At 38.6% G+C, this 13,074-nt stretch overlaps 1 protein-coding gene across 1 annotated transcript in view; it reads right to left on the bottom strand.

The window, feature by feature from the left end:
* Positions 1 to 13,074, bottom strand: part of LOC140309463 (protein unc-13 homolog B-like) — a 135,198-nt gene that overhangs the window by 51,632 nt on the left and 70,492 nt on the right. The window contains exons 9-13 of the mRNA XM_072387322.1: positions 8,010 to 8,059; positions 7,853 to 7,928; positions 4,166 to 4,240; positions 722 to 941; positions 372 to 599 (exon numbers count right to left, since the gene is read on the bottom strand). Coding sequence (XP_072243423.1) covers positions 372 to 599; positions 722 to 941; positions 4,166 to 4,240; positions 7,853 to 7,928; positions 8,010 to 8,059 — 649 coding nt within the window. The remainder of the gene's footprint in view (positions 1 to 371; positions 600 to 721; positions 942 to 4,165; positions 4,241 to 7,852; positions 7,929 to 8,009; positions 8,060 to 13,074) is intronic.

The following is a 13,074-nucleotide window of genomic DNA, read 5'->3' as shown; positions in this document are numbered from 1 at the left end:
GCATTACCCACATATCTGGCATCTTGTTTAGAGTCACTTGAGCTGAAAATAATCCTGTTAGGAATTTTAAGTCTTTGCAGGTTCCCTAATTATCCAACAAATTTGATGACTTAATTTCATTGTTAAAATGTCTACAGCCAAAGCTCTGTACAAGGAAAAAACATTTATCTGGAGCTAAACAACACCTTTGTGTTTATTTTAGTACCATACATACACTGCTACATTACATAGATGGCTGTATGAATGTTTTAAGTTTATCGGCGTTGGAATTTTAAACAACATCTGCATGACACAACATATCAGCTCAGTAGAACGTTTTTTCAAAAGTGAAGTATTCAAACGAGCAATAATTCCAAACTGAAAAGATATACCTGTGATGGTGATCTTGGCTGACCACTTGGAGGTGCCATCCAGGACACTCTGCTTGATGCTCTTCATGTGTTGAGCGTGGATCATCTTAGAAACATTGAACAATTTCCGTATTTCTTCAAAGAATTCTGGCTTGTTTCTCTCACGGATCTTCATCCTGTCCTTCATAGCCATGATGATGTGCTGCGTCCGGTCCTCTGCCCCCGTCTTGGAGCTCTTCTCAGCTGCTCCTGAGGAGGATGGCAGGATAATTTCACATGAAGCACTAATACATGCATAGATACAAAAGGTTTGTCTTTTTTGGGGTAGAAGTAGATCATAAACCATCAAACAGTTTAATAACTTCACTCACTTTGCAGGCAGTCAGCATTCAGCAACTCTTGGCATTTCTCATGAACTTTGACCCCACACTCTGCACAGCGCATGCCCTGCCGGGCGATGCCCCACAGCAGACCTTCACACTCGTAACAATAGGTGGGTGTGGTGGCCGTCCACACCTCAAAATTGTGGGGTGTGGTGCAGGAGATGGGATAGATAAGTGCCTGCAAGGTCTTCTTGTACACATGGTTTTTCTGTTGGAGAAAAAAAAGAAGAGGTCGTTAGTGCAAGACAGAGACATTAGAGGCCTTTTAAAAGAAGTTATCTCTGTAAAATTCAGGAGAGCTTAAAAAACAGCTGGTCATAAAGTGATCAATAAAACCAACCATGAATAGTTGTTAGAGGAGTACAAGGCAGAGAATGACAAAATGACTGATCGACGCAAAATACAACCTGTCACACCGCGGTGAGGTCGACTGGGTTTGTTTTGTCCTGTCTTCATGTCTTGTCTTGTCATTTCCTGTTTTATTTTGAAATATTTACTCTCCTCTTGTTTCAGGTCACTTGCCCTTCCTGGTGTGTCCCAGTCTGATTGTCTGTTAAATGTTTCCACCTGTTCCCTGTCACCCGTGTATAAGAGTCTGCATCTCCCTTTGTCGTGTGCCAGTGTATTCATTTTCGTCCTTGCATTTGTGCGTCCACTCTAGCCTTGCCAAAGAATTACCACAGCCTTGATCTTAGTAGCCATTTGTGTTTGCAATGTTTCCTCCAAGAGAGTGATTTTGATTTGTATAGTTAAAGTTTTCATAGCCTTTTGTTTCCTCCGTGTGGAGTGATTTTTGTGTTTATTTACCTTTCATAGATTAGTGCCTCCAACTTTCAACGTTTTTTGTTGTTTAACTTTTTCCTCCGTAGCGAGAGTGATTACAAGTAATCGATAACGTTTAATAGTCTTTTGTGTTTTCCTCCTTATAGTGGAGCGAATATTATTTTGGTATTTTTCCCAGCCACACTTCTTGTGTGGAAGTGCATTAGGATTGATTTTCATAGCCTGTATTTATTTCTCTGTCTTTCAGACTTGAACCAGTGTCTTTAAATAAAGACTGCTCGTTGAAGAACCCTGCTTCTGCGTCCTTTGTCCTGCCTGTCCAAAACCAAGACAGAATAAAGGCTGGTGCAGTGAAAAGCCAGAAACAAAATTATGATGAATCAGGATCTAAATTAGATAGAATATTGTTCTTTGTAGTAACGTTCAAAAGAAAGTTGTCGTACATAAAGGGGTCATTTTAATCTGACATCCACTGATATTTCATAGAAATTTGATGATGTGTAATATTCATTCTGAAGTAATTCTTGGCCTCCTATCTGTCCAGTAAAGGAGGAGAGTGGGAGGAGGTGAACTCGTTTTCACAGGATGAGCAAACATCTTGACAACAAGCTCAGCTCGATGTGGTAAACAGAATGTATACAGGGGGCATTATTATTGTGACTGCTCTTGTTAATAGCCATACCTATCATTTCTGTTATTTATCATCTCCGCTATGAGTCTTATTGATTGAGTTGCCTTTGTCATTAACTTGCATCTTGAACTTTACCGGATTATATTGCTATAGTTTACTGATCTTTTACTACCTTTATTGCCAGAGGTGTTTTGACGATGGAAGACTCTAATGGCATTTAACTGAGAAATTAATTTACTCTTTTTTTTTTTTCCCCCAGAGATTATTAATTTGAGAACAGCTGTGTTGTCTTTCATTATGACTTACTCTTAGAAAAATTACATACAACATCTGTTCCTGTTAATAGGATTTTTTTTAGTATATTGATTCCATATCTAATAATGCACAATCTTACATACATATTCTACATTGTACTTGTATAAGGAGCCTATCCCGGCTGTCATTGGGCGACAGTCGCCAGTCCATCACAGGGCCACACAGAGACATACAAGACACACAACCATGCAAGCTCACATCCACTCCTAGGGTCAATTTAAAGTCACCAATTAACCTAACATGCTTGGTTTTGGATGGTGGGAGGAGGCCTAAGTATTCGGAAATAACCCACACATATGCAACACGCAAACTCCCCACAAAAAGGCTCCAGCCCAGATCCGGACCTTCTTGCTGTGAGGCGATGGTGCTAAACACCCCACCAACGTGCACCCCTGTATCAAACCTATTTTTTTTTAATTCAGTAAGCTCTGTCACCAACATATATTTCTGCATGTATGTTTATACAGTATGTAGTATGTTTACACTTTCAACAACTGCACTGCAAATCATTGTGCTCCTGTCTCTCTGTGATCATAAATATAAACCTGTGTTTAATGTCAGGGTCAAATTAAGCTTTAAGTCAGTCTCATGAGAAACAACTCATATGAAAATACATCAACTTAACAGAACATAAGCTTAAACACCAAAATGTATTGAAGCCATATTTTGGAGTTGGCTCCTCTGTAAGACAGCAAGGTTAAGTACGAATGCAGGAGTTACAAGAACTTGAATCATGTAAGTTAATCATATCACCACAAACATATTACCTACAATACTGTCACACAAATACAAATGTTGCCCCCAGGGGGCCTCTGTTGGTTTGGAGCCCTCATGCTGTTGCTTACTTTGTTACATTCACCCTTTCTTATCTAATCTTGACATTTTTACGAACTTACATGTATAGTAAATAAGGTGGATAAACTAACAGGAAAACCCTCATTATGGTGAAGTCTGGCCACCATAAAGTAAAACTTTAAAGTAAGGCTCCACAGTTAAGAAGTAAGCTTAGGCAGTATCTGCTGCATTTAAGCTGTACCTGTACTGTGTATATCATATGTGTTAAAAAAGCTGGAAGTGCGTACTTTCAGTTACCTCTGTAAAACAACAACCACAGGCCTGTGCAGTTGTGTGACTGCAGGAGTTGAGCAAGCCGTATCTATTTTAAAAATGCAATATTCTTTTTTTGCTTTTTTTTGTTGTTGTTGTATCACTTTATCCTTAATTTGAATTTTCTCAGGTATAGAAAGTGGATGGATGGATATAATTAATCTTAATTAATCTTAACCTTTTCAAACTTGCAGTTACCCCATTTTTCACTGCTTTATAGTATTGTCTGGTACATTACTTGGCCTGCAGTATTTGCTTGAATTATTAATGTTTCTTCTATATAATCTAATCATCATTACAACTTGGCACATTACAGTGCAGAAAGGAATCTGTAGCAACCATGAACACTAATCTTGTTGCTTATAGATCCATCACATCAGAAGCTGCCTGAAACTGACTAAGCAGAACTGAGAGCTCACAGTATACTGGATCTCCAGCAAACAGATTAACAATATGGCTACAGGATATGACAAAAAGAGCAAAACTGGAAGCAAACCCATAAGCTTGCATTGAGGTGACAGCCAATATTCCTGTAAGTTACAAATAAAAATGTAGTTTCACTGTTAATTGGTTTGTGGTAGGCGTATGCTACTTACAAGCTCTTCGTCTTTCAGGGAGGTCCGTGTGGCTAGTGTGTGGGCGAGTCCAGCTTTCCTGGACTGTATCATAGTCTAGAAACAAAAGAAAATAATCAGTTATTCAGCCAAACAGAGACAAACAATCAAAGTCAAAAGAAAAAGGAAAGACGATTTCAGCTGAACAGAATTCAGGGAATCAGTTCCTTGTCTAATGTTTGGCTCTTTCCAATTTGAAGGTTGTGGAAACTTAATATCACACAAAAACACATGTTAGGGGTGCTGCAACAACACCGTAGGAACTTCTTTCAAATACACACAGTTTGCATTAGAAACCAAAATAGTTTATTCCACAGCAACTCCCTGGTACATGCTGTCAGTTATCATTAAATTAAACAGATTATAGGTACTTGCTTGCAAAAGTACTTCATGATTCATGAGCTTGCAACATATTTCTTCACTTTCATTAGAAATATTATGTTAGATGAAGTGCAATGAAGCATTTCTTTATAGTTGGGTAGCTGTATTTGGTTAACTTTGTCAATAAAGAGAAAAAAAAATCAAATTACATACAAGAAAGAAAATCCACATTATGTTTTAACTGTGATATGATGTTCGAGTCCCTCAGAAATGTGCTATCAAAAACATTGTCAAAATGAATCAGGATATCAAGTGAACACTTAATGTCTATCTTAACACCTTTAGGCACATTTCTTTTTTTTCCCTAACAGGAGCGGTTCTTCATTTGACACATCGACACTTGTCTTTCTAACTGTCAAACCATTTCATATGAACTGCACAGTGAACAGACATATACATCTCCTCTGTGATTGGGTCTGTTACTGACAAGGTTTTTAACCAGCCACATAAATATAAAAAACAGAGATTCTTTAGATCTTACAGAGATGTAGTTAGGTTCTTACATTGGCAGACTGGCACTGACTATTGCAAACAATATTCTGTAATCTGGTATATTTGATCTGTCACTCATTTTCTGCAGCCACTACTAACTTTGGTGCAACTGATGGCTATGTTCATGTATCTTGATTAAGAAAGTTGCCTTTCTTGGTTAAATTGTTGAACTCCTAACTTCTGTGACATCTCCCTCTAACAGCACGGCCTTTTCTGTCAAACATAATTGCAGAATTATTTGCTATAAATGGCCAATTCCCTGACTGAATTACATTAGCGAACATACTTAGTGAATCTAAAGTGCTTGTCTCTCAATCTTAGGGTCCCTGGGAAATGTTCTGATAACTACACAGAAGAAGGCATGCTATCTCCTGACCATCGACAATTGACACTTTAGATTATGATCAATGCTATCATCAAAATCAGAGTTTTGTACAAAGTATTTTTCTTGATTTTATTAGCAGAGTTTTCTGGTTTGTGACATTTCCCCTGCACCAAGATTTTCAAACATTTTAACCATATATTTCATTTTCTTCTTTGGAGTGTTTGCAATTAAATTCCAATCATTTCAATCTTATCTGAACTGTGCATCTCCTTTCTTTAACAAGGAAAGTCCAGTCTCAGCGACTGAATATTCACAGCTTTAACCACTCAGATAACAGGCTGTAATATGTGAATGCTTGTCTAAGCTTAAAATAAAATGTCAAAGTGCATCTTAGTCTAAGGGGAGAAGGCAACATTTATCAGCATTTGCTTTTGCAGAGAAAAACATTACATTTAAAAACTGTAAAAACCCTTTCCTTTCTCGTTATTAATCACACGAGGGAAAGCTGAAAGTATTCACAAAAGAAAATGATTATTTCTACCTTTTGCGGAACATTTTCACGCACAAATTTGCACAGTTTGCAGATTTTTATGCAAGCTTTTATGAAATTTTATAAAAGTCCCAGAAGAGAAATCCACACTGAATAAAGTGTTTTGTTACAGTCAGAGCCCTCATCGAATTGAAAGCCTAACTCAGGAATGGTAAAGCACTGCAGCAAAAATGGTCTTTTACTCACCATAGCCTGAGGACCGAGAAACATGGCGACGAAACATGCAAAAAACAGAAAACAAGAGGAAAGAAAATGTTAGAGGTAAACAAACAGGTTTTCTCCTTGTGAGTCACCAGCTTTAAACTTCAAGCCAACTTTTCAGTGCATGCAACTAAGTCGATACACAGCTGGTGCTTTTTTGTTGATTCATCCTGTTTTATGGCTGCACATAATCAATTTTAAAGGATCAGAAAGGATGATTGTTATGTTTACACATCTATGCAGTATCACCCTGTGTTGTAGATCTCTGCATAACTTCCAGTGATGCGACAAAACAGGCCATTAACAGGCAATTAGAGCTGAGTACCATAAATAAATTAGTTACAGCGTATGCAGTGAACAGCAAAGATAAACAACTATTAACACACAGTACTATATACAACAAATGGCCCATCCCATTTACATGTTGTCATGGGTGTATAAAACAAAAAGGAAAATATAAATCCCAAAATGTGGGATATAATTGGGATAACTCAGAACTTCCCAACTCATCTGTACATATTAAACGAGACTCACATTAATGTTATTTGGTGATTTGTAAATCAGAAGACCTCTACTTCTACAATGAGTCCAACACTTGAATGGTAAACAGCTAAGTCGTTACACAGCACAAAACGCAACAGTTTCAGAGAAAATGCTCAAAAACGGCAAAATGACTTTGCAAAATGCCTACACTGGGTAGGCAACAATATATTTAACATGTGAAATTCTCACAAATGTGAATTTGATTAACTTTTCCATGTTCGAAAATGACTATCACACATTAGAAGAAAACTCTTGCTCCAATATTATCCAACAACTTTTTACTTTTCTGCATTTCTCACAGTTAGCAGGTTATGGTTAGGGGTAAAAAAAGATACATGGTTATGGTTAAATATTAATTAACATGTTGTTTCAGATTTTCTTTCTCTAAACAAAACAAACATGAAACACTACTATGTCTGGAGTCAGAAAAATCAAGAACTTTAAATATCTAGACACTGCCTCTAACGATCACCTCCATATTGAATCTTGCATACACATAGCACACATTTCTGAAGACTTCAACAATTGGGGCTCTAAACACAAGATTTGCGAGTCGGTCATGATAATTATTTTTTTTTAAATCATGTATAAAATTAAAAACAATATTTTCAGCCTAAAGCTACTTTGTTAGGATGAGAGCTACTTGGTTAAGGTTAAAAGTGTTGAACATTTTCACAAAGTTTCACAATCATGCTGTTTACCTTGGTGATGTGTGGCACGACCTGTCATAGTATGAAACAGTGGGCACAACAGAAGCCTATTGGTCCATATGAATAACACAATTAACTAACCCTGCACTTATTCTACACCTACAAAATAGTCATTATAAGATCTACTGGAGGGATGGTCTCCTTTGGCAAGGAATTAGGATGGCACTACTTTACAGCTAACCCTGAACTTAAATGTTTAAGCTGTTATTTCCCTTGGTTTATGTCAAAGTCAGAGATGGATGATTCATTTCAGCTTTGGCTGACAACCTCTTCTTCTATTTTTACATGTACTCATTTTCTTCTTGCTAGTAGTGACTGATATTTTTAATTTTTCATTTTTCACAAGCCCTTATTCAAATTTAGTTTGACCAGGTTTATTCAAAGGAGAAGAGAAAGTCAAGTTTCAGTGAAAGTCAATCTTAAAAAGCTGAAAGGCAGATATTGCAGATATTAATGTGTGCACTCACCAGTTCACTAACAAGGGGAATGGGCCTCCTCTTGCGGAGGTCTGGCATGCTGTCAATACCAAAGGGTGTGTTTCCCCTGCACACAACAAATACCAAACTGTATTAAAATACAAACACTGCGCCTTCTCTCAATTACATACACACAGATTTTACTGACCCTGGCTTGACCCATGGATGCCTGCTGGGGTCACCATCTTGATCTCCGCTCTGAAATAGAAAGTCATAGATCATGCATTTAGCTCTTTGATGGTTGTCTTTTTAAAATAAAACTGGTGCATGCACAAGCATGATATAAAGAAGAGAGTGAAAGCAAAGAACAAGGCAAAACCACTGGGGTTGAAATGTGTTGGTTGAGTTTCAGTTTTGCATGCCAAGGAAGACATTGAAATACTTTTTTCTGTCTTCATACACATATACTGTATGTGCCACATAAATATGTAAACACCTATAAAGTCCCATATCCAAGCAAATTCGTATATATATATTGTATGTATATATCTGTATATATATATATATATATATATATCTGTGACATGAAAAAACAGACCAAATAAATGAGAAAATAGTTTTTTTTTAAAAAAAGGAAGAATCTCTTTCACAATGTTATATTTGTCATTTTAATGTGAGTAACTACAAGAGAAGTAACCTGATCTCCATCTTGACTTCCATCTGTAAAACAGCATGAGAGAGAAAAGACATGGACAGAAAAGACAAAGAGTCATGGACTGGTCTGACTCATCATGTGTAATATCAAGCTTCACATTGGATTATTCAGTTTATCGTAAGTGCTTGGGTTTAAAAGCACCACCACCACTGAGTTTTCAGATAGATGGGTTCTGAAGTCATAAATGTTTCATTAACATGTGTAATTTATCATGAAAATGACTCTTAATATTTCTCCTATCCTTTCTCCTTAATGTTAGGGTCGCTTTCCAAGGAGATAATTAATGATTTCTAATTAGGTAAATGGATACTGTTGATGCCTTTAGAGAATTAAGGGACTTTGTACCCCAACTGAGTAATGTATCACCTGAGTGGCAGGTGATACATTACTCACTTGGGGTACAAAATTATAATTCCAGAGCCATTTGGCACAGTAGACACCCAAGGGAACTTTGGTAGGAGGGCTTATGTATGAACATACTCAAAGGAGGATACCAATTTTTGTTCATTTATCAGCGTAAATGACACAGCAACTGTGACAGATCAAAATTACCCAGTAATAGTTTAGAAAAAATGTAAAAAATTAAACAATAGATGATCCCAACCTAAAGTAAAGTCACCACTACCTGGTTCAAAGTCATCCTGAGAGAAGGTGGACATGGTTATACTGGCAAGGTTGCGCCTGGTCTCCCTCTTCTCTCGAAGAATCTGTTGGAAGGTCCTCAGACACTTCAGCCTGCGTTCATCCATCTGACTTATCTCTGTGGATGGCTCTTCTGCATCTCCCTCTGGACTGCCTTCTGGGGTTACAGCAATGTCTGTGTTGGGTTGTTGTGGCACCTCAGTCTGTCCCTGTTCCTCTTTTAATGCAGATTCACTGGCCAGGAGAGAGGCTGACAAGGATTCGGCAGTGGTGCATTGTGAAAGCTGAGCCTCAACACTCACATCTGCAGGACCTTCTGCAGATTCTTTCACTGGGCTTTCAGCAGGTTTCTTTTCTAGTCCATCAGATACAGCAGTGCAACTGAGGACTGGGTCTGGCCAGACGGTATGCTCCTCCAGGCTTGGAGGGATCTTCTCAGAATAAAGAGAATGTTGGTAAGCCTCTGTTAAATCCTTTGTAAGGCTGTTGTTGGTTTCTTCAAGCATAGGCTCCACAGAGAGTGATTTATCAGTGGTATTGTTTTTGGTCAGTTCAATAGCATTACCACTATCAACCACATTACCTCTTTGGGTTTCATGTAAGGTTTGTTCGATTGAAGATAACTCAGTGGTAGGCAGGTCAGAAGGCATTGACATTTCAAAGTTAATTTCCTCTCCAGGATTCATGGCTCCAGGGACTTCAATTTTGCGCAATGCACCTCGTAAGGCAGAGCTAAAATCAAGAACAACTCGTCCTATGCGTTTAACATTAAAACCTGCAGACTGTACATCTACTCCACAAGGGTGAGGAATTTGGTTTCCGAAACCTTGGCCACTGGCCTCAGTCTTTTGAAAACCAGGCCTACCGTCATCAACTCTGGTGGTACTTAGGGATGCTTCAGTCCAAGTCACTGCTGAAGACTCATTAAGGGCTAAAACAGTTTTGCAGTTTGTTGTGTAGCTCAGGTCACTTGTTTGCTCAAAGTCACATTCCTCTGGTTCTCCATCATGCCCCTCAACTGAATGGTAACCAGAACTTTGATGATAAGAAGAATCAGCAGCACATTCATATTCAATGGTGGAGTTTCTGATGTTGGTTTTTGTTCGATCGTGAATCCTTGACAGGCTTTGAGGCCGTCTCATCCGTGTTTGCCATTCCTCCCTGCTCGAAGTACTGGCAGGTGAGTTGTAATGCTTTCCAGAGTAAAAAGAGAGATGTTCTGAGCATCCTGTGGGGTTTGGTACCGATGTATCATATCCTCCTGCGCCACTGTAGTGATCCCAGCTTCCAGCTCCTTCACAGCAAAGAGCACTTTCTCTATCATGCCCTTCCTGGCCTCTGTCCCTGAGGTAGGCAGTTCCACCATGCCACAATAATTCCCTGTTGACGCTGTGTGGTGGCACAGTCCAGGTTTCCTCTCCATCCCCAGCTCTTTGCTGCTTTCTTCCATGGCTAGACGATTGTCCCTCTAAGTCTGAGTCAGACTTGAAACTATGACCAGAGGACAAAGAGCTAGTGCTTACACAATCTTGGATATCTTGCCGTTCAATGTAACCAGTGCTAAGCTTTCTTGCAATAGCACCTTCTGGGATATCTGAACTATGGTCAGAGGCATCTTCTGGTTCATCCAGTACCTGATGATCATCTGATTCCGTAATTGGGGACACATTAGACTCTTCTGCCCTTGGTAATAGTAGTTCTCTGTGGATGCTATGGTACTCATGGGATTTTGAAGAGAAACAGTTGGAATCAGACTTTGGTACTGCACTCCCTAAACTGCCATAAGCACTAACAGGTCTTCTGCGTGGGGACTGTCCATCTTTGCACCCAATTCCTGACCAAGTACTTGCATGTGGCTCTGAGCCAGCTTTGTTGCTTGAACGAATGCCCTCAATCTCCAACAATACAGCATCTACACAGGATGATACCTCCTCAACAGATCCTCGCACTGAGGTCAGGTAATCTCTTAGATCAGAGATTTCTTCCTGGATCTTGTTGATTCCCCTCAATTCTTTTAGAATATGCTCGATGATTGCACTTGAGGCCTCCTCTTGATCCTCGTCTTCCTCCATAAGTGTATCTGGTAGGGCTCTGTTGAAGTTGTAGTCCACACAGTCACCAGTAGAATACGGTCTCTTTGGCCGAATACGAGGTGAAGCAAAATCACTTCGAGTTGCGGATGCAAATTTAGTTCCATTCATGTCTGGGCCAATTGGAGCATAGTCTGCGACTGGTTGCATCTGCTCAGGGGTTTCCCGTAGTCCACTCTCAAACGATATTCGTTTCATATTTGCTGAGGATCTGTAGCTTTTATGCTGTAAAGTGCAGGGTATTCTTATACATCCTTCTCTGTTTAGCTCCACTTCTCCAACACATGGCGGCCCAGATGAAACTCCATGCCTTTTCATGTTTGAAACTTTCGGAGAAAAAGCTTCAGACCTTGGGCTGACCTTTGGATATAAGCTCCTGTGCTCCTTTCTGCTCTCCTGTGTCTCTCCCTCCTCTCCCTCTTCAATACCAGCATAATAGAGGTGGGAATCTGGGACATGGTGATCTGCAGGCCCTTGCAATAGTCTATGTATTTTACTACGAATAACCAGTGCTACTCTGGGATTTGGAGCCCTCTTTTTTGGTGAATGAACTTTTGACTTTGCTCCTTCTTTAGGAGTAACACCTGCTCCATGTTGTCCATTGAAGCGATTTCTGGAGAACATATTCTCAAGAGAGCAGACAGTCCTTACCTAGTTCCCCACATTGTTAGTGGGACATTTTGTCAAAATGCTTGTGGTATCATGGTGCAGTTTTAAAAAAGCCTTTTGGAAGATTATTCAGCTCAGCCACTCAGTGTCATTGGCTCATGACTAAAGTGGAAAGATAAAAAAATGAAATACTTATGAATACAAAAAGAACACTGCAACATCTAAGTCAATTTGATACTGAGGAAAATAAGATATTTGGGGAATTATATTCCTTTTTAAATGAATATAGGCTTCTTTGCCATTATCAGACAAACAACATATTCCTGCTAAGATTTAAATAGTCAGTCTTGAACATTTGAGAACATCTAGAATGTCGCCTAAACACTGAAACTAATACAGTACTTTATTTCACAAAAGTGAAGATGCAATCTATAACCAACCATGTTTCCTCTCTCTGCCCTCATAACAAATTAGATGCTGTACTTTATGTAGAACATGTTTCAGAATTTTGAAGATCTCTGCCCTGATAATGGTTTAAATTGTGTCCAGGTTATATCAATCTCTCAGAACTCAGTGACCACATTGGAACAGGCTTATCATGACAGATGAATCTGAAGAGCACACAGTAGTTTCCCAGCTAAACTCCAATATGAGAATTAATTGCTTGGCAAAATCTATTTGCCAAACGTGAATTAGCAAATAAATAAAATCAATTTGAGTTGACTCCATTACTTGTTTTCTACTTACTCAATTATAGGATAACCAGATGCTCGAGGCACTCATTTTGAAGTTCAACATTAAAAAACTGTCATAATGACACATCTTCCCCTTTTCTCAAATGTAATAAAGAAACAATTGCTGTTCATTTTAAATGGTAAAGATTCTTGGAAAGAGTGTTTATGTTATTAAAATGCATGCTATGATGATTGTCTTTTTCAATCACAACTACTGGACATAAATTCAGTTTCAGATGATTAAAATACAGTAGATTCTCAGACTACAGGCTTTCTCAATTATCCATCTTTCCCAAACATACAGACACACACACAGAATAATACACACACCTTAACATACAAGATAAGTAGTCTTATGCTTACTACTGATCGAAGCGAGGAAATACATTGATTAAAAGAAATCCTCTAAATTTTGTTTAAGGTTTATGGCCATCATAACTTATAGATCACGGCATTTTATGATTAAAAAACACATTTCAAATA

Source organism: Leuresthes tenuis, unplaced genomic scaffold (genome assembly GCF_036924035.1).
Source record: "Leuresthes tenuis unplaced genomic scaffold, fLeuTen1.0.hap1 SCAF_6, whole genome shotgun sequence".
In the NCBI taxonomy this organism is placed as follows: Eukaryota; Metazoa; Chordata; class Actinopteri; order Atheriniformes; family Atherinopsidae; genus Leuresthes; species Leuresthes tenuis.
This window is presented reverse-complemented; position numbering and strand designations above follow the sequence as displayed.